The sequence below is a fragment of the Grammomys surdaster genome, unplaced genomic scaffold (assembly GCF_004785775.1).
Source record: "Grammomys surdaster isolate TR1022 unplaced genomic scaffold, NIH_TR_1.0 255, whole genome shotgun sequence".
NCBI lineage: Eukaryota > Metazoa > Chordata > Mammalia > Rodentia > Muridae > Grammomys > Grammomys surdaster.
Genome location: NW_021604696.1, coordinates 8,828,394 through 8,850,788, shown reverse-complemented (window position 1 = coordinate 8,850,788; position 22,395 = coordinate 8,828,394). Strand labels below are relative to the sequence as shown.

Here is a 22,395-nt window from a genome sequence, read left to right as displayed (position 1 = left end):
TCCTTGGCAGTCCTTGCTCGCTCAGCCCTGAGTCAGGCTCACATTTTGTTTGGTTGGCAGCTTTGGGTGTTGTAGCAACTTCTCACTTCTGCTCCGAACAGCTTACACTTCTAAGTCAACATTTTCTCTCACTCTGCAGTCTGACCAGAGACGTGCCCATCTTTGTGTGTGCTATGGCCTTCCCTACGGTTCCCTGCCCTCTCCATGTGTTCGAGCCCCGCTACCGGCTCATGATAAGGAGATGCATGGAGACTGGCACCAAGCGATTTGGCATGTGTTTATCTGCCGAGAATGCAGGGTAAGGAACAGCTTCTCAAGGGTCCTAATAAAGTTCTCTTTTTCTTGAAGAACAACTGTGCTTGGAAACCGCCCCCCCCCCCCGCTTTCTTTCCACCAATTACTTTCACACAGTATAATTTCAAGGCTAGCCAAAATGCCACCCCGACTTTTCTAGTTTCATCTCTGCCTTTCCATTCACCCATTTATCACATTCATGAGTGCCCCTCTGTGTCACCACCCCCACCACCCTCTGCTTGCAGTTCTCTGCATGCCCATCTATGCACAGAGCTCTGGTCTAGAAGAAAAACCGCTTACACCATCAGTGAAACTTTGCTCAATCTCCACAGCGGTAGCATTGTCAATCTTATGCAAACTGTGCCATGTGATGTCACCTCTTGTTGCTCCACTTCAGTTGCCTGGAGAGGATGCTTCCAGGCAGCAGGTGGCTGGGGCCTGCCTTGGAGACTTGAATCCCTTCCTGTCCTAAAAGAGGCCTTATCAATGCTACATAGGCAAGGCCATGATGGGTTAATATATGCAAGGGCCAGCTGGCAGTGCATATGCTTCTAGAGGACTCTGGAGGGGAAAAAAGCTACCTCCTTTATGCTGACACCTGCTGCAAGGGAAGCTGGGAAGTGTAGCCTGTTCATGTGCCCAGGAAGAAGAAGAGAATATATTATAAAGTCTACTCAATAATTTCTACCATGAATACCCAGAGACAAATAATTTTTAAGAGAATATACATGTATGAAGAAAATCCTAAGACTACTGATTGGCATCCATGAAGCTGTGTCTGAAAGGTCATGTTAATGGAGATTAAGACATGGTCCCACAGAAAGGTCATTTCAATCCAACTAATTCATCGTGGTGACATCCCAAGAGGAGTTTGTTTGCCCATTTCAGGATCAGTGTGGCAGGGAAAAGGACCAGACAGTTTTGAATAAATCAAATGACCAGAAGGAAGGACCCTCCTACAATATCAGAATCATAAGCAATAGTCAGCAGACTTGTGAAAGAACATGGAGGTCAGAATTTATCTGCTCCAATATGAACTCCAAATGTATGTATAATTGCATGGAAGAGAGAGACTATCTGTAACAGAGCTTATTAGGAGTCAGGAGTAGTCTACACAGGACAACCAATGTCTCTTTCCTACTTTTTAGTATGTATGTTTTAAATAGATTATTGTTATGAAACCAAAAACATCAGAAAATGTTTTTTAAAAATTAAGAGAAAGTGTAAGAGATTATTTTCAGAATTAGGAGCAGGCGAAGATTTTGTTTATATAAGATACTGAGTGTGCACAGTAGCGTGCAAGGGATTAGTAAATCAGCATGTGTTACCATTCCTCTCATCAGAAGTCAGTAAAAGCAGGGTGACAAAAGCTCTATCAGATTCATTGAGAGAGTGAACACTGGGAGCAAGAAGAAACCCCCGGATTCATGATGAGCTGTGGTCCTCAAACACAGTCAGAGAGCCGAGGGCACTCAGGCCCCTCTAGGAAAGGGTGAGAAGGGAGCCAGGGAGATAAGAGTGTGTTTGAATTCTGCTAGTTTTTAAAGGCACATTGATGGCCCTTTGTGGATCAGTGTGGAACCACATATGCTAGGAGCTGCAGGCAAGAGAAGTTTGTGCCACTCATGGGTTCTTGCCCGCAGACAGGATAGGATGCTCCTGGATGGGATGGGCTCTGCAGCTGAGGCAGACAGGGAGAACTGACATTCGGAGGTTGTTTGTGGATAGCTAGGAAAACACAAGACCTCTTCAGGGTGCTTCCAGGTCCACTGCAGGTAGGAGTGAGGTAGTTCTATGGGGTAACCAGAAAGAGAACGGTTTTATTAGATTTAAAATTGTTTTGTGGCCGGGCAGTGGTGGCACATGCCTTTAATCCCAGCACTTGGGAGGCAGAGGCAGGCAGATTTCTGAGTTCGAGGCTAGCCTGGTCTCTACAGAGTGAGTTCTAGGACAGCCAGAGCTACACAGAGAAACCCTGTCTCAAAAAATGAAACAAAACAAAACAAAAAACCATAAAATTGCTTTGTGACTTGAGAATCCAGATTCATCTTTAGTTTGGAGATACATAGTATAGTTGCTCATGCTAAGAATGTAGGAAGCAGGCATCTTAGGGTTCAAATCTTGCTTTTAAATCTTACTGTAATCTTAAGCCTCCATGTTCTGTGAGCTTGAACAAGTTCATACACTATACTGCTGTGTGTACCACCATGACATGCTGTGCAACGTACATCAGGATGGTATGTGTACTATCACTGACACACTGATAGGCGTTTTAGTAACAAGCATGGATAAGCGTTCCAGAGAAGGCGTCACAGTGAGCATAGATGCAGCTAAGGATGTCATCCTGCCTAGCCCAGCATATGAGAAGAGCAGAAGATGTTAGGTCAGTGGCAGGGTGTGCTCACTGAAAATGGCCACCTGGGACCTATCTGTGGCCTCTGGTGGGATCATGTGTGGGATGGTGGGGTAGAAAGGGGAGGCAGAGAGACCCAGGCAGCCACTATAAACTGCCTGTCTCAGGACTTGGCATGAGACAATGCAGGTGAATGTGGGGGATCCTCTGGAGGCAGGAAACAGTCCTGTGCTTACAGATGCCACTCAGATACTCTGCTAACAGGGCCTGGCCAAGCTGGTGCAGTACCACATTTAAGATTAGGTCTCATCTCATTTCTCTGGTTCATCTGGAATTCTAGCCCACCAAGCCACCATCTTCAGCGTACTCAACAGAAGGACATGTTATCTCTTGGGAGAATAATCTTGCTGCTCTGGTGCAGAGAACTCCGTTTGTTCACACCGACTTTACACTCTTCTTAAAAGACAGACTTTAGGGGAAAACGGAGGCATCTAAATTTTAAAAACCATTGTCTCTTCCCAAACTCTCTTTCAGGATTTCAGAGTATGGCTGCATGTTGGAGATAAAGGATGTCAGGACTTTCCCTGACGGAAGCTCTGTCGTGGATGCAGTTGGGATTAGCCGCTTCAGAGTCCTAAGCCACCGCCACCGAGACGGTTACAACACAGCGGACATTGAGTACCTGGAGGACGAGAAGGTGAGGATGGTCAGCATCTCTCACCCCGCATTCCTCTCCATTGTGGAACCCATCACTGGGCTTCTGCTCACAGGGCTGTATCCTCCTTACCCAGCGCATGACCTGTTACTCTGTGCATTCTTACCTGAGTTAGAGTCAGGAGAGAAGTCTCCTAAAATACAATGCTCTTTTACTTCCTTTAGGGAACATAGGCTTGTTCTCTGACCTGAGGACTGGTCTATAAAGGCTGGATACTTCCCAGCTGGCATTCTGTCTCTGGTTTCTTCATCCATAGAGTCAATTGATGGTGCACTAAAAGCACTGCAAAATAAATTATGCCTCTAGAGAAAACGTGTAGGCATGTTTGCGTTTTCACTCTTCCCTAAACAACATGGCTTAGCTGTGAGTAGCATACATCTGTAGCCCTGGGTTCTCTAGATTGCAGAAGAAGGGATGATTGAGCCCACATTTGAGGCCGGCTTGGGCAACTTATCTTGATAGTATCTCTAAAGCAAAACAGTAGATCGTAGCAACTTTCTATTAGGTCAAGTAATCTATAGATTATTCGAGGTATAAGAGGCATGGGTATGTGTTCACTATATGCAAATAGTAAATCATTGTATATGCAGTTGGCTATCTATGGGATCATCTCCATAGATACCAAGGAATGATGGTGCTTTAGACCCTGAAGGTCACATGATTTCTCCTATAACTACTAGTCTCTGTTCTTAAGATTAAAGGGCAGCAGTAGACGATACAGAAATGGGTCTGCTAGACTGGTTTTCAATACAAAGTTATTTATAAAAACATGGTGGAAGTTGCTAGAGAGATGGTTCTGTGGTTAAGAGCACTGGTTTCTCTTCCACATGGTTGCTCATATTGTCCTGTATCTCAGGTTCGAAGAAATCAGATACCTCTTCTGGACTCCCCAGAAATGCACTACATGCATGTAGTGAACACACATGCCTGTAAACAAAACACCCATACACATAAAATAAAGAATTGGGAAAAATACTTAAAAACATGGCCAGCATTTGAGTTCGAAGCAGTGATTCTCTGTGTGGCTCAGAGTGAGGCATATCATAAAATAGTAGTGCTTAAAAGTGCCTCCCAAAGCTAGTATAAAAACCTCCTACCTCTTGAGAATTATTTTTATATAATAGAATCGTCGGCACACATCTTTTGACAAATAAGGTATTTTGAACAGATCTTCATAAAGATGTACAGAGATGTACACACTGCCTCAGCAGTACCCGAAAGCGGAAATGGTCTAGACATCCCTCAGGTAGATGGATAAGCTAGACCAGCTCCTCATACAGTGGAGACTTACAACAAAACATAACGAACTGGTGTTCTAACATTGTGAATCTCACAGACATGCTGAGAGAGAGTTAGGCACATGAGCAGGCAGACTGAATGTTTACTGTACACAGACAGCAGGCCAAGTGTCATCTCTTCTATACTTCCAGAAACAGGAAAAAGCATGGTGATAGACTATATATCATGGGCTTTGTATCTGACTGGGACAGTGTCTTAGTGAGGGTTTTACTGCTGTGAACAGACACCATGACCAAGGCATCTCTTATAAGGACATTTAATTGGGGCTGGCTTATAGGTTCAGAGGTTCAATCCATTATCATCAAGGTGGGAGCATGGCAGCATCCAGGTAAGTATGGTGTAGGAGGAGCTGAGAGTTCTACATCTTCATCCGCAGGCAGATAGGAGAAGACTAGCTCCCAGGCAGCTAGGAGGAGGGTCTTAAAGCCCATACCCACAATGACATACTTCTTCCAACAAGGCCACACCTCCTAACAGTGGCACTCCCTGGGCTAAGCATATTCAAACACTACAGTGTTTAAGGAGTCTTCTCTATCTGGTTTAATGTGATGGCATAATGGTTACCCTGCCTTGTACAGTGGACAGAATTCTTTGAGTCTGACAAGATCTGTGTGGGGGACTTTTTGTATATAACTTATGTAGTTAAAAATAATTAGTAGGAGAAAATTCATTGAATTATTGTATCCCTCTTTTATATTTTTGGTAGACATCTGAAATATAGATGTAAAAGTATGTACCCTCTCGCATCACACTGGATGCCACACTGGAGATGTGGACATGTGTTCATTTAAGTGGAATCACACCCAGAATGGAGGCTCTGGCACTCCAGCTGCTGCTTCTGGTGCCTGTGGCCCTGAGAGCCTTAAATACCAAGGGGACCTCAGGGACCCCAACTCCAGGGCTTCTGGACCATGGGCCTGGCTGCAAAGATGTGGAAGTTCTTGTACTCATTTTACAGACAGATCCAATAAAGTATTATTCATATTATTATGGATGATGCCTTATTTTTAATGGTGTATGGATTTACTTCAAAACAGGCTTTAAAAGCTGCTCGTGAAGTAATTTTTAAAAGAAATTCCTATTGCATATGAATATTGCTCTGCATAAGGCACACCAATGACAGTTCTTTCAGTTTGTTACAATTCCTGTGGGTTTTGTAGCTACTAGAATGTTCTACCCAGAAAAGACCTGGATGGTTTATTCCCCTTTACATGACTGTGATCCTGGCTGACATGCACACATGAGAGCCAGCAATGAAGAAGCCAAGACAGGACCAACCTCCAGTCTCGTGTTCCTCCTGCTCTTCCAGGCTGTCCTAAGCAGACCGAGGGAGAGCTAAATGATTAGGTGGACAGTGAGGAGAACCAGAAGCCAGGCGTGCACATAGCAGCGTGGCAGGGTGATAGCTGATGTGGGGGGCTGCAGTTTTGCTCTAGCAAGTCTTCTGGAGTGTGATATGGTGATAGGAAAACAGTTAGTAAAATGCCAGAGTCTGGCTTCTTGTTCTGCTCCTGGGAAACTATCCGGAGAAAACGATACCTGACAAAATACTTCTTGTCTATATTTATTTATTTGTTATTTCATGTGTGGATGTGCACACACATACCACATACCACACACCACAGTATGCATGTGGAGGTCAAAGCACAACTTGCAAGAGTCTGGGCTTTCCTTTCACCATGTGTGTTCTGAGGTCATCAGTCTTACTGTTTCACATTTTTACTGAGCCATCTTGCTGGTTCCTTTGCATACATATTTATATTACTGACATTTTAAAAATAAAATGTCAGGATATTAAAATACATCTTATGTATATGACTAAATCATTTATGATATATCAAATACACATTTTTCACCAGTTGAAAATTGTAACATTGGATATGTGCTTATGTTAGTCTTAAGAGAAAAATCAGAATGCTATCAGTAGATCTCAGGTATATTAAAAAGCACACACTTTCTATATGAATCGTGTCATTTTGTGCAACAGTAGTGGATTAGTGAAGGAATAAGTGTCACAAGTCCACTTAGCTGTCAGAGGTCACCAACATGCGGATGATTTACTAAAATGTCCATCTCTTTTCTCTGGCCAGGTGGAAGGTGCAGAGTTTGAAGAACTTACCGCCCTCCACGAGTCTGTTTACCAGCAGTCTGTTTCCTGGTTTGCCTCACTCCAGGATCACATGAAGAAACAAATTCTAAGCCATTTTGGGTCAATGCCAGAAAGGGAACCAGAGCCACAGGTAGGCTTGTCTTCCTTCTCTCATGGTGCGGCTACTTCCTGCAGTCACGTGTCAGAAAATTCAGCAGTGCTGTACTCCATCACGAGGATGAGCTGATTCATGTAATCCCTGCTCAAAGGAGACCTAGGACGGCAGCCTGTGTCTTATGCAGCACAATAAATAGATGTTTTCTAGCCATGTATAAAGATCAAAACAGGGATCCTGCTCCCTGCAGTGGGCTGGGTCCAATTGCATCAGTTAACAATCAAGGCAGTCATTTGTAGACATGGCCAATCTGAATCAGGTAATCCCTCAACTAAGACTTCTACAGATGAGAGTAGGCTCTGTCATTGTGACAGCTGGAGCTAGCCAGGACAGTTGCTACCTTGCATTTTACTTTAAAAACAATCAGTAAATAAATGTTGGCTTTGGATCAGGACAGGATTTCCAGCATTTTCTGAAATGGCCCTCAACGCCCTATATTTATATGAAAGTGGCATTCTCGACATTGATAGTTATATAAATTCAGAATATCATTTGGTTCTGAAAAACATTGAAGATGTTCTGTGTCCTGCAGTGTCATATACTCAAGATTTATTCTCTTATGTAAAAAATAAACAATCACATCTATCTAGTGTCATATTTACTTTAATCTTTAGTAAATGATACAAATATATATATATATATATATATATATATATATATATATATATATATGACTGGTTTAAGAATCCATGTACTCATGACTTATTATCAGTAAATGTTTAATCTGTATAGGTAGATGCAAGGTACCTCTGTGCTCAGAGTTGTAAAATTCTTAGTTTAAAAATATCATGAATGTAAGCTGTTTAGGAGCCCTGCTTTAGACTCTAAAATCATGCCCAAGTCCTCTCCCTCTTTACCACTCCCTTTTGCCACTGTGCTGTCCCTCAGATTCAAAAGGATGATAATAAGACAAATCAATTAAATTAATCTCTAATTGGAGGGTGAACTGCTTCCTGTCACTGCTGCAACACATTGCCACTAACATGGTGGCTTTGGCAATACTGGTATATTATCTTACAGTGGTACTGTTAGAAGCCTGGCAGGCAGGTGTCTCAAGTGACATAGCAATGACATCGCCCTCTGCTGGTTATAGGAGAGACTCAGCTCCTGGCATTGTCCACCTCTGAGGATGCTCAGAGGCATTGTTTATCCCACAGTGTTCCAGTTCTAGCCTTTCTTCTGTGTCACACATCTCCCTCTGGCCACAGCCCCAGGACCATGTGGCTACATTGGTCCACTAGGATAATCTCCCTGTTGTAATAACATGTTCTCATCTTCAAAGTCCTCCATTACTACATACAGCAGCATAGTCACAGGACTAAGGAATTAGACCCTGAGATCCTTGGAGACTGTTATTCTGCCAATTAGAAGGATTCTAATTAGTGAGGTACAACTAAGCATGCTGTTCTCCCTATCCTGTGGGATAAGGGAAGAGGAGTTTCAGTTCTGTCATATTTCTTCAGTGTCTGGGTTACAGGTAACCTCTGAAGGACACCCCAGGATCTTCTTGGCAGTGACTTGAGATGCCCCTTTGAGCTTTGGCTAATGAGTTGTTTCTGACCTCCAGAGAAATTATACAACTTGTAAAAGCCACAAAATCCATTCTTCCTAGCTCCTGGTTGGCACGTCATTAAAAGGACTAGAGGAGAATCCAAACTTTGTAAGCAGGCAGGCTTAGTTATCTTCGTTCCAGAATGAGGAAGAACAGAAACAGGTTGAGAATCACTGTTTGCTTACAGCTCAATCCAGAATGCTTGTTTGATTATGTGAAATAAAGGCAAACATGTATCCACATTGCACCCAAACAATACTTACATACATTGTCTGTACATGTGTGAATTCACAATAGTTATCATATACTGTACTGTGTGCATATGTGTGTTATACACACTTTGCCACATTGGCTGTAGGATCAACTTCCTTGTGGCACTCAAACTCATTTTTGACCTTGATAACATTACACTTTAGCTAACTCACTTAGAGCTTAAAATGCAATAGCATACATTGTTACCTGGCAGTAAAATGTATCATCTTTCTTTCTGGTGGATATATACATGGTTACCTGGAGGCTTGGGAGAGCAGAGGCAGCTAATTCATGGAGTTACCCTGAGGAAAGAGATTCTCTTGACAAGTTCTTCCTTTGTGTCCTTGCCTTGCACCTTAAAATGTGTGACTCTCATTCAACAAGAACTCTGCATTTTGAGGGCATAATGAATCATGACCTAGCCCTACAACAGAAGGTGGGATTCTTGCCCGTATTTGTTGGTTAAGCAAAAGACTGAATTAGAGAATGGCCTGTGTTATAGATATTAATTTATTTCTCCCCTTGTGTCTTTCACAGAGCAATTCTAGTGGCCCTGCCTGGTCTTGGTGGATTCTGGCCGTGTTGCCCTTGGAACGAAAAGCTCAGCTGGCCATTCTTGGCATGGCCTCTTTGAAAGAGCGTCTTCTTGCCATTCGACGTATATTAGTCATCATCACACGTAAGCTGAATAGTCGCCAAGAGATGGCTAACAACACACAGAGAGATAATTGATTTTCCTCTAGATTAAGGTTGCCAGAAGCCCCTGTGTTTTTGAGTTCCAGACACTGACAAATACTCGTCCTCTTTGGCGTGCTTTGTAAAATCTTGTCATTGTGGTGGTAAGTGGGACATTTGCCAAATACTGATTTTCTCACACATAAGAACTCTACCTGTTGGACTTGGACACTGTGCAAGATTCGCCTGAAGTTCAAGTGGAAGGTACAGGTGAGAAGTCCTTGAGAATCTCTTCAAAGCAGATGCTTCAAGACTACCGCTCACCACTACCAGCATGGGACATACACACTACACAGCATGGTCACATGGCATGTGACTCCAGTGTCAAAGGCGATTACCCTCCTAGCCAGTGTCTTGACATGATAGGTGGAAAATGTGCGTGCCAGTGGCTAGACAGTGAGTGGGAACAGACCTATTAGGATGTAAGCAAGCCAAAACTCGACTTGGGTTCTGTATGTTGTTGTGAACTTGTTTGCAAAATTAATGAACTGAATCGATATCCAGTCCTTACTGAGACGTAGTAATTGCCGGGCAGAGCCCTGGTTGTGTTTCGTGTCCTGCTGTAACCCCAGGTGTTGTAAATTGCATGTTGTAATTAAATGAATGTAAAACTACAAGAAGATGTATCTTACGTATAGAAAAGTCTGAGGATTGCCAGTATTTTGAGAGTATATATTCATAGACACTCCAGAAGGGTAGTCAGAAATGAGTTAGAGCTGCGTGTCCATTGGGATGTCAGACATACAGCCAAACACATTCTAAACAAAGTTCTATCTATCTTCATTCACCTGGGAATTTACTATCAGATAGTGATAGGTGTAACTCCCGACCTCCAGTGCATGTTGGGAATGTATATCACTGGGAATAACCCAGACATTCCCGCCACCTGAGCAGCTGGTGCAGACAGCCCGCTGCTTAGTGTGTGAGATGAGCATCCAGACTGACAAGACCCTGCTGAGCAAATCTCAGCAGTATGCTCTGCTTTCTCCATTCAAGGTGTGTGGGTTTAATTTAAATGTATATTGTATGGTACAAAATCTTGATGACTTATCAACCCATCAGGCATTTTATGAGAAAGCCGTATGATCACAGTGATGTTGATTTTATTGTTCTTTTCAGTAACTGAAACTCAGCTTCGCCATGGGACTTAGAATAAAACACCCATCTCATTTACTGTGAATCTTAGATGTCACCCTTAAGAGGGGCTAAGAGCTCTTTTGAGCAAGCCATTCCACACATTAAGAGTTCAGCTCTATTTGGCATTTATGACATTGTCTGACCACTTAAAACTATAACTCTTGGGGCAGAAATCCTTTACTAGGATTTGCTCATGACAATGAACGAGTTTTGATTTATTTTTTCTTTTTGGGGAAAAAAAAGTAGGAATTGGTATTGTCACAGTTTCTGTTTGGGAGTGTCTATCCAGTGTGACCGTAGCTTCTCAGGACTCTTCCAGGAGTTAAGTGTCTGTGCTGAGTTAGTGTTGGGAAGGTTTTGCTTCTACCTGCTGACGTGTTAGCTCTTATAACTTACCGAGTTCAGAACTATTATGCTGTTCTTCCTGGATCTGGGCACCTCTTTATTCCTCTCATCTTCAATGTTCTTATGTGAAAGTCCCCATGACATTGATGCAAAGGAGAACAACAGAAGTTTTGGGGATTCAGTGCCAAAGAGAATGTGGCATGATTGTCACATGCTCTGTTATACATTGCACTGTACAGTAGCAGACCAGAACTCACTTGTGCTTTTAGGGGAGTCTGGTTATTGGACAATTTCAGTAGCACAAAAGTCAAAGTGCCACCATTGCCTCCAACCAAGGTGGGGTCATTCTGTCTGAACTGACCTGTGTGTCAATTTATAAACTACAGTGAACAATGAATGTCTTTGAGAGAGAAGTTTACTGTTCCGGACAAACAAAAGGCTCATTGCTATAGGGTCTGTGAGAAGCAGTCCAGTCAGGCTAGGTGTGGAAGTGATTCTCAAGTTCTGTTGTACAGGCTTCAGTTTTAACAAAGATAGATTGTAATAGCATCAGGCAGCAGAAGAGACCTGACTACCCACCAAGCCCTTTCTTGATGGGGATCATACTAGATGTGTGGAACCCTGTTTCCAGAGTTACAGACACTTCCAACGCTCCTGTGCTAGCTGAGGAGCTGTGTAAAAAGCCTCCCGGTTCATTGTCATCCCTGTAGCAAACTGGAGCAAGCTCTTTGGCCTGAGCCAACTACGGATTTAGAGTTCCTCTCTCCGTGCCTCCCACTAGGTTGCAGCAGCTCCTTCTGAACAAGAGGTACATACTCCAGGAAGAAAGAAACTCTGTAAGTCAGCAGACCAGGTCAGCAGACCCCAAGTGGTCACACCCCGACCTTTCCCAACAGTGATTATGAGTAGCAGGATTTAGTACATTTTGGTAGTTTAAAAGGAGACAAAGGATTTCCAAAGATGCTGTGTTTGCCTGGAATGCAGTAGACAGGTTTTCCACAGACTGTAGAGCATACAAGGAAAGCCCATTTCCTAAATCTGATGCAGAAGAGGCCCATACCAGTTTGGTAGTAACCTCTGTGGCTGCTCTAATGAGGACATCCCTTAACTACCTATCAAGGGCAAGTGCACAGTGCACAGTGGTCCTCTGCTCTCTACTCACTTACTGCCTAAAGTCTCCTGTTTCCTGATGGTTATGCCCAGTGTAATTTGGAAGTAGAATAGCTGGGGTTGGTTACAAGGTCAGCTTCATCTGGCCCAAAGCTGCTCAACCCTGCTGTCAAGGCCAAGGTTCATAGTGAGTTCCTGCAAGAGCAGGGATGTTAAAGGACTTGAACCTCTCATAGCCCATGAAATCCAAAAGGACACTTACCTTTTGTTATAGGCCAGAGAAAACTCAAATAGTTTTTAATTCTCTCGGGTAAGACAGGAATTCCTTCCACCATCACACTGCCCCTCGTTGGTGGTTGTTTTGTTTTGTTTTTTTCCAACACTGATGCTTTTCCATCAGAACCTATTGGTGTTCTTTAAATCACTCAGTGGTAAACTGAGTCATTTTCAGACTCTTCTTCAGGGGCAGAGCATAGCAACAGAGCAGCTGCACACTGGAATCACAGAGCAGCCTGACCACATGGCAGAGCCTGAGAAGACAAGACACAGCTGGAACAGACCTCTGTACCTTGGTCCAGGTCTGCTGGTGGCTTTTCCAAGTAAAGGCAAAGGGCAATGATTTTTCTCTTTGTGGATGTTTAAATGAGAAACACATTCCCCCTCCCCCACCCCAGATTCTAGTATTTGAACACTTAGTCTGTACTTTGTGCCACTATTTGGCTATTTGGATATTATGGAGCCTTTAGGAGGTGCAGCCTTAATTAGTGATTGATGTGGGAGGGCCCAGCCCATTGTGGGTGGGGCCATTCCTGGGCTGGTGGTCCTGGGTTCTATAAGAAAGTAGCAGCACCCTGCCCTAGCGTCTATAACAGCTCCTGCTTCCAGCTTCCTGCTCTGCTTGAGTTCCTGTCCTGACTTCCTTTGATGATAAACAGTGTAGGCCAAATAAAGCCTTTCCGCCCCACCTTGCTTTTGGTCGTGGTGTTTGATCAAGGTAATAGGAAACTGAGACGCAGCCTCATATATTTTCCTCCTGTTTACTCAAGTACTGAAGCTTGTGCTTGAAAATCTCAGAGAGATTAATGTTGATCATTTTTTCATGTGGGCTGCATGTAGGGAGAAAACATTCTGGTGCAAAGAAAAGAGGATGATGGGCCAGGTGACATAAAGGGGGAAGGTGTCTTCGTGTGCCTGCAGCAAAGGCAGACACCCATGCAGAGGCAGAGAACCTGCAGCAAAGGCAGACACCCATGCAGAGGCAGAGAATCCCTCAGTCTCTGCACCTTCACCTGTGGTTTACTTGTCACCTTTGGTTTAAATAAGAACAGGAAAGCTGGGCAGTGGCACTTGTCTTTAATCCCAGCACTTGGAAGGCAGAGGCAGTCGGGTCTCCGTGAGTTTGAGGCCAGCATGGTCTGGCTTAGGACTGACTCTGTCACTGTAGCTGAGAAAATGTCAGCTTGAGTCCTCTGGAGGAACTACCACCAAGCCCAGCCTTCTGTTTCTAACTCGGCTACTGATTCAGGACCAAGGTCATTTACAAGTAAAGAGCTTGATTGATACCCTTTCAGTCTCCGCAAGAAATAGCCTTGATTCACTTCAGAATGCTCCCTGTGCTTGAGTGAGTCTGTGGTCTGAAACCGGCTCACTCCTCCTTTGTCTACAAGCTGTGTAATGGATTAGCCAGTTCAAGGGAAAAGTTTAAAAGGCATTTGGTGATTTCCCCAGTCCTTGTGGCCCTCCCCTTGGACGAAATGATTTTGGCGAAATGATATTCTTGGAATCTTTTTCATTTCTGTCATCCACACTCAGGTGTTGTCAGGTTAGAGAGTGTCAGAATTCACATTGCAGGTCGGTATCTTGAGTCTTTGCTTTCGTCTGCTTCTGCTGGGATCTCCATTGCGGACAACACTGTTATAGCAATAGAGCTTCCACCCTGTAAAGCTTTTTCCTTGACCAGCTCTCCTTCTGTATGGCTTATACCAGGACACACTATTGTCCACTGAGCTTTGGGAAAAGTGGCTAATAGGTAGGTTGCAAAGCTGCATATTCCTGCCTTATTCACTTAGGATACTTACTACTTGATGTTAGCAACTGATTTAGTACCTGTGAAATGATTGTTACCAGTTGAGCATTGTGAATATTTTTTCTTTATTTAGAACAGGTTTGAACAAGTTAAGTCTCTATCAAATAACATTATGTTTCTTGCCTCTTTAGAGGCCAGTAGTGATATGGAATATCACCCAGCTTCGATTCCCTTTCCTACTTAAGATGTCCGCAAAGATGCAAGTAGCAACATTTGGCATTTGTTGTTTCTTACAGGAGACTGGTTTTTAAATGTTGCAAATGTTTACTTCATTGTATTCTTTCCCTGTCCATTTCTGCTCATTGAAATTGTGTATCTAATATGTGATATTTGGATTATATAAAACGTACAGTGTTGTAAATGTTTTCAAATAAATAAACGCTCCCAGATAACAAGGTAAATGACTAGTTATGTGTCAAGTCAACGTGTAAGAAAGATGTTAAATTAGCTTTGTGTGTGTGCATGTATGGTTCTAATGAATCGCCACAGACTTCAGGCTGAAAACACTAAAAAATATCACTCCACAATCCTAGAAGTTGGAAGTTGAAGGTCCAGGGGATGGCACAGCCAGGCTTCCTGTGAACCTCAGGGAGACGTTCTCTTGCATCTTCTAGCTGCCCCTCATGATTGTTGGCTCTTAGGTGAAGACCTCAATCTCCTGTTCATTAGCATACAGCCTTCTGCTGGCTGTGTTCTCAATGGACTTCCGTGAAGACATCATGAGCTCACATGGCTTGGCACTAACTGGGCCCTCCACAGCATCCTATATGCATCTGAAGTGGTTAGATCTTTATGCTGTCACTGAGATCAATCACCAAATTCGAGCTTTCTAAGAAATGCAGTACCTTAGGTGAGGTCACCCTATAAAGGGTCCATGACAGCTAAAGCCATTTGCAAACAAGAACTCCCAGTAGCCAGGACAGAGACTTTACTATCTGTGGTGGTCTGGACCCTCCAACACACATGCCTTCTTAAGGCAAAGGTGGTACCTAGAAAGCTGGTACCATGGACTAAGATGCTGTATGGAATTCACACCAAATATCACACCGTCACTGCATGAACTATTCATGGAGCCACAGCCTTTCAGGATGAGCCAGGTCCTGACAGACCCACCAAGTCATACATAGCATGGGATAGCAAGAATCCATCTGAAGATGAAGGAGGAACGTCCACAGTTGTATACAGACAGGACCAGCTAGCCCAGCCTCCACAGGAACAGGTGATGCAGACCTTCTTGGGCCAGTACAACTTCACACCCATGCTATACTAGGGATTACATAAGACCAGACAACAAGAGGAAAATGACCAAGCTTAGTTCTTATTCAGTAGGTGTGGGTATGTGGTCTAAATGATGGCAGTACCATACAGCCTTGATTAAGTAGCATCTTGAAAAAATTGTGCAGGGCAAACATCATAGTCAGCAGAATTGAGAGCAGTGCACCTGCTTGTCCACTTTGTAGAGGAAGGAAAGCAAGCCAAATCAGAATGCAGATGGATCCACAGGCAACACCAAACCGCTTGTCTGGTGTTAGGAGCTTGGAAAGTCAAGGCTTCGAAGGTTTGATCTGATGGAGAAGCATGTCAGGATATCTGAAGGCAGTAGACAGAGAATAATGGCTGTCATATTTCATGCTAGGTTTCCTAGAAGCCGTCTGCCACAGAAGATGTGCCTCATGACCTAATAGACAGGATGACTCAGCCAGCTATGCCATTGTCCCAGTGCCAGCCCAATAGTGGGAGAGGTGGAGGCTGTGAATGAGTCCGATGACACAGACACTCATTTGCCAAAGCTGACATGCACTGCTCTACAAATCTCCAGTCTGTCATAACAGAGACAAGTCTGAGCTTGGAAGAAACTGACAGCACTGGATCCCTTTCACCCTAGAAAGATCAATAACTCATTCTAATAGAAGTAGATACCCTTGGCTGTTCTGACCACAGAGCTCTTCAGAAATGTCACTAGGATGCTCCCAGTGTGTTTGTGTATTTAGCATTGGGTATCTGAGTCATTGTCAAAGGCCCGGAAATCGTCGTTACAGAATAAAGGTATGAGAACTGTCTGTAACCAGGGGACAACATCTCATGAACCATCCTGGCTCACAGTCAATGTGGCCTGTTAAGGGCACAGGGCCAACTCAGAGATGCAAGGACAGAAAGCTACTCTCCAATCAGGAGACACTTAGAGTTGGTCAGCTTTACACAGAACTCTGTCCCCATACAGGAGAACCAAGGAGCGGTGCCTCAAACTCCCAGGAACCTCTTGGAACATTTATCCTTCCCATCACCCTCAGAGCATGCTTTCAAGATCAAAGCACTTGGCTCTCAAGGGAGACTTCTGTCCAAAAGCATGATAAGAGACTAGTTGAATCACACATTGCCGTTTTAACATGGGCACTTAAGGATGACCAGGAACAGTTGTCCTCCTGGTGTGAGAGGTGGTGTCTAGCCAGTAAGAGAAAGGGGTGCCAGCTGCCTTCACGAAGCACAACGGGGAAGAGAAGAGGTATGGAACAGAGGTGACCCCTGAGAGATCTCTTGTTTGGTGTGGATGGTCATGGCTAAATGTAGCTACCCTAGCTGGAGGATGAGGGATCACACCTCTCAGTAGAACCACTGGGAATATCTGAGGCATAGTTGTGGATGAGAAGACTGGCCAATATAGATGCAAACTGTGAGACACAAGTGATAGCCCTCGCTCTACACAGCAACACAGCCAAAGATGTTGGCATCCAGCTTCCTTTCTACCATTTTCTTTTTCTAAGATCCCAGAAATCAGATACAGAAACTCCCGCATGACTGGGTAACTATCATGCCGCTGAGCCATGGACCCCCTCCCCATCCTCCTTACGTTTTCCCTGAGAAGATAAGTCAACACGGATCTTGCAAGAGATGCTTCCAGAATTCACCCTTGGAAGCAAACCAGGGGGCCTTAGGGTGGATTAGCTAACACAGAGACACACCTTCCTGGCTCCCTGCTGCCTGCTCTCTGCTCCTTTTAGAGCTGGCTGAGGAGCAGAGAGCTGCCTCGCCTGTGGTCATTTTGCTTTCTGAACAGCTCACATCTGTGCCTAATCTATATGAGTCCATAAAGGCTGGGCTCTGCCTGACACGGGCCATCACGGAGGGATCATTCTGGCGACTGAGCTTATTGATGGTCTGCCATTGTGACTTGACTGCTCTGTTGACTCACACCGCCTCCCTTTCCCTTCCATCAATGTCAGTTCCAGGGGCTTGCTTTAATAACCACTCTGTCCACCAGAGTCCGTCTGGTGTGTTCCAGCTGTAACATCTTTCCCAGCTGTGGGATGTGCAGAGAGAACAAAAGCTAGTATCATCGAAGGAATGTCTACTGGCAGCATCAGAAATAGAAGGGTATTGGCAACTAAAGACCAACCAGGGACACAACCAAATGCTGTATGGACTTCCCTTAGTCAACGTTATGGCCTCTGCACCCAGGGGACTGGCTGAGACTGACAGAGAAGCCTCCCCTTGCTTTTGTCTTTCTTGTGACTTGAGATAAGGCGATCTGAGCTTGGTCAGCAATTAGATGAGCCTATTGAACAAGTAGGTGAAGTCATGCCCTCTCACAAACTGCCCAGGTCCTAGGATCTATGTGCACGAACCTCTTATGACTGAATAGGGTCCCCCAGATCGACATGTCGACAGCCTACCTCCCAGTGATGTAGAGTATAACTGTAGAGAGAGGGGACTTTAAATGTGCCTGAGATAATTGAGGTTAAGTGGGGTTAAGGCTCTAATCCCCAACCACTTGGGTCCTTACAAGAAGAGAGCCACCAGGGATACACAGTCAGAGGAAAGGCCATGTAAGCAGCCATCTGCCAGCCAAGGAGGAACCTCAGGAACAGCCAGCCATGGCTGTGCACTTCCAGCTTGTCCCAGAACTGTTAAAAAGGAGCGTCTCTTGTTTAAGCCACCCAATTTATGGTATTTTCCTATAGAACCCTAAGCAGTCTTCTATGCCTTATGAAAGACACTAGTCTTTAAGGATCCCAATGATGGGATGAACCTGGATACGTTATATTAGTGTCAGAGACTAGTAGAGGAGAAATGAGAGGGCAGAAATGGCCTGTGTGGTGTGGTTGCTGGCTTCAGAGATGGAGGAAGGGACTGTGCACGTGGAGGTATATGCTCCCTGGAGGTGAAATGGTAAGAAAATGGATCCATGCCCTTCAGAAGAAACTCAGCCAGTATGACACCTTGGCTTTAGCCCAGTTAGATGCCTATTAGCCTTCTGACCTTCTGTGTGTTCTTCTCAGGCTCATTGTTGATGCTCATTTGTTACAGCGGTGATGGGGGAAACGGAGAGCTGTTTCTCTAGAAGCTTCCAGGACCACTGACCACACCCCTCCCTCATTCATGGTTTGAATATGAACTGTCTCCATGGGCTCCTGTTTTGAATGCTTGGTTTCCAGATCATGGCAGGGTTTGAGGAGGTTGTAGATGGGACCTATTTTAATCTGTGCCATAGAGCTCCTTCCTGCCATCAGGTCCAGAGGTAGGGCTCTGCCTGCCTAGCACCATGTATATTATTGCATCATTTGGGGGAGAGGAGTTAGGGACTATCACAGTTCAGTCAGGAAAGAAGAGGTACAACATGTCACACCGCTTCATCCCCAGGAAGAGGGAAGGACATAGTATTTCAAGGGATCCTGAGACGCTTGGTAGTCTGGGCAATAAATAACCATGGTGTGTTCCTAGCCACAGCTAGCATCTTAGACCTCAAAGATCAGGTCTTCTTCTGTGGCCCGAGTCCTTGCCCAGACACGGGGGTACCATCAAACCCATGTTCAAATTGCACAGGTGTTGATGGCCCTGTAGGACAGGTCATCATGAAGTAATTCTCACCAACCTGGGATACAGTCAGTACAGGGACTGGCCCGAGGCATCTGTGTCTCCAGAACTGGATGGAACAAGACACAGGAATGAAGGAGAGAGTAAGGAAGGAAGAAGGATGGAAAAGTTGAGTTCTAGAAATAACCGTAGTGTATTTTCTATTGCCATAACGAAGATACTCAAATCTCTTCTTACAAAGAAAAGAAGTTTATTTACTTCTCAGATTTGGAAGCTGCAAGACCAAAGTTGTACAGCTCCATTGGCTCTGCCTTTGGCGAGAGTGATGTCGTGGCAGAGAAACGGAAAGGGAATCACTTACATGTGGGTAGAACAGGCCATACAGCAAGAGGAGATGCTAGAGACCAAGGGAAGGCCAGGCTTACTCTCTCGTAACAACCCACTCTTGACAACCAACTCTACAAGGCCAGCATTAACCCATTCTGTGCCCAACAATCTAATCACACCTCCAAAAAGTCCCATGTTCTCTCATATCGGTGCACTAAGGGCCAAACTTTCAGAGCATTGACCCTGGGGCAGGAGACTGCCCTCAAACCATGTGCAAACCTCAGGCACTCTTCTCTGACTTGATAGCTAAGCATCACAGCATTACAGCACTTGTGCACGCCCAGAGTCCCCCAAGGTCTAGCCAGCCAATACCATAAGGGAACTTTGAGAGCCGCTGATCTGTGTAGCCAAGGCTATCCCTGGGAACCTTGACCTCCCTGCTGCCATTAGCTTGAGATGTCAACTCGACACTCCTGGGAAGAAGGAATCTCAATCAAGGAATTACGTCAATCAGATTTGCTTGTGGGCATGTCTGTGGGATGTGTCCTTAACTGCTAATTGGTGGAAGAGAGCCCCATCCACTGTGGGCAGTGTAACCTCTAGGCAGGTGGGTCTGGGGTGTAAAAGAAAGGTAATTGAGCAAGTCGGGGGAGGCAAGCCAGTGACCAGTGTTCCTGGATTGTCTCTGCAGTTCCTGTCTCCAGATTCCTGCCTTTGCACTCCTGCCTAGGGTTTCTTTGAGGATGAACTTGTAAGCTAAAATTAGCCCTTTCCTCCCCAGGTGAGTTTTGGTCAGTATTTAAATACAGCAACAGAAAAGCAAACCAATATATCCTCCCTCTACTGTTTGTCAAAGTCTGGAGTCCCCATGGTTTCCCATTTTTTACATACAAAGCTCTGCTGGAGATTCATACAGGAACCTCAAGGAGAAAAAGGCCAAACAGCTTCTTTTCTAGACTGTCTGAGGGGTGTCTAAGGGAAACAGTCCGGTTGGTTTTGACTGCTGTTTCCCAAGTGGAATTAGGGATTGGAGGTCGTCTGCTATAGTCACAAACAAAGGAGACTCAGCATCTAGGTGTCCCTGGTACAAGGTGAATTTTGAAAAGTGAAGGCAGCTGCCAGGTGTGGCTGACAAGAGCCAGTGGCCACCCAGAGGGCTCACTGTGCCATTTCTCGCCTGTCCTATGATCTTTAAAGGTAGCATTTTGCCTGGCGGTGGTGGCGCACGCCTTTAATCCCAGCACTTGGGAGGCAGAGGCAGGCGGATTTCTGAGTTCGAGGCCAGCCTGGTCTACAGAGTGAGTTCCAGGACAGCCAGGGCTACACAGAGAAACCCTGTCTCGAAAAACCAAAAAAAAAAAAAAAAAAAAAAAAAAAAAAAAAAGTAGCATTTCCTCTTCACTTTGCATGTGGCTTCCTTTGAGTTCATCCTCACAGCAAGGCCAACAGAAAATCTGAATGTTAGTTAGTTAGTTAGTTTTAGTTAGTTAGTTAGTTTGTTTTTCTCTTTTTGGTCAAAGAGAAAGATGGGAGACGGGTGAGGAGAAGGGAGATGGGAAGGAGGAAGTGAACATCTTTTCAATTAAGTTCTAGTGGAGAGCTGGGATGAGTAGAGAGGTGTGGCTTGTGCCATCTACTGGAAGTTCCCAGGTACTGCAAGGACAGAAACCAGGGTACTAGCTGCAGGCAAGATTTGTATCTATCAACGTAGATGACAAGTTTGAGCTAAGATTCCACAACAAAAGGCTCTGGTGCTCTCCCAGACCTTCCCAAGACCTTGGAAGACCTGGGCAGAATTACCCTGCTGATGGAAGAGGCCGATTGAGAGATCTGGCCATAAAGACATCCGTCTTCCTACATTACGACATAAGTTTACTACATTGAGACATGCCATAATCTCTGGTTACTTTTCAATGAATGGTATGTCGAGGTCTAGCTGTGAATTCTCTGTCCTATAATCTCTTTGTCAGTCAGTTAAGGCTGGGGGTTGAGGAGAGTTCAAGTTTTAAGAGCTCTTGGCTGAGTCCTCTTGGGAAGCCAATGATATACACACCTTAAATCATATCTTCTATCAATTCACCAATTCTATCATATATGTATATATAATATACATATTCAATCGCCTCAAGTGATTTTTTTTTAAAAAAATTGGACACAGATGTACCCACAAACAGGAAAGAAGATGGCAGACTGCTCGGTATCAATCAACACTGTCCACATTCATAGTCACAAATCTGCCACAGGAGAGCTTCTCCTTGAGATGAGAAGAGCAGCAGTTGAGCAAAGAAAAGAAAGGTTTGGGTGGGAAAATAGCCCTCGCTCTTTTATGTCCTGCCACTCTCATGTAAGGCGGTGACTGCACCATCCTCTTCAAAAGGAACATTTCAGAAATGCTAGAGGCCAGTTTTAACGTACCGTTAAGAACCCACACATAAGACTCTCACAGGACACATCACAGCAGTCTCGTCTGGCCGGAACTTGGCTGATGGTATTTGCCATTTCAGAACTGAGTCCAACAGACACAAGAAGTGGTTCAGAGTTCACCGCCCCTTGTCTGGGGCAGGTTTTGTTTATAGCCAGAGAAAGGGAAGTAAGGGACAGAAAACAGAAGGTGTGAACGGATCCCACTCAATCACCTACCTATGTTCAGGGGACTTATGTGTAGGGGGAGAGAAAAAAAGACTCTTTCTAAGCTGTGCCAAGCTCAGCAGTGTCCGTAGCAGCCACATGCAATTCCTCCCTGTTACCGTGCACATCATCTGGGTGGCATTGGGAGAGGCTTCCTTAGTGCTTCTGGCCCACTTGTATGTATAAATGGGGGGTGGTATAGCTTTAAATAATCCATGTAGACCCTCCAATTCTGCGTAAAGGTCTTCCATCTCCACCTCCTGAATCTACAGGTCACATAACAGTTCCCTCCATCTCATCTGTCTCTAAGATGCAGGGAGGGGGTGTGAAGAGGTGAGGGTGAGAGCCTACAGAACAGAAAAAAACTTGAAGGTCACCCACTCCGAACATGGCGTTCATACCCGCTCCAGCGGGGCCTGAAGGGATGTGCTCAGACCTCACTGTGGGGTCACACTTGCATGCCAGAGAGATACTGTACTACAGGCT

At 44.7% G+C, this 22,395-nt stretch overlaps 1 protein-coding gene across 1 annotated transcript in view; it reads left to right on the top strand.

The window, feature by feature from the left end:
- Positions 1-9,461, top strand: part of Lonrf2 (LON peptidase N-terminal domain and ring finger 2) — a 38,263-nt gene extending 28,802 nt beyond the window's left edge. The window contains exons 9-12 of the mRNA XM_028775518.1: positions 140-298; positions 3,182-3,344; positions 6,752-6,901; positions 9,267-9,461. Of these exons, the coding sequence (XP_028631351.1) occupies positions 140-298; positions 3,182-3,344; positions 6,752-6,901; positions 9,267-9,461 (667 nt within the window). The remainder of the gene's footprint in view (positions 1-139; positions 299-3,181; positions 3,345-6,751; positions 6,902-9,266) is intronic.
- Positions 9,462-22,395: the final 12,934 nt, after the last annotated feature.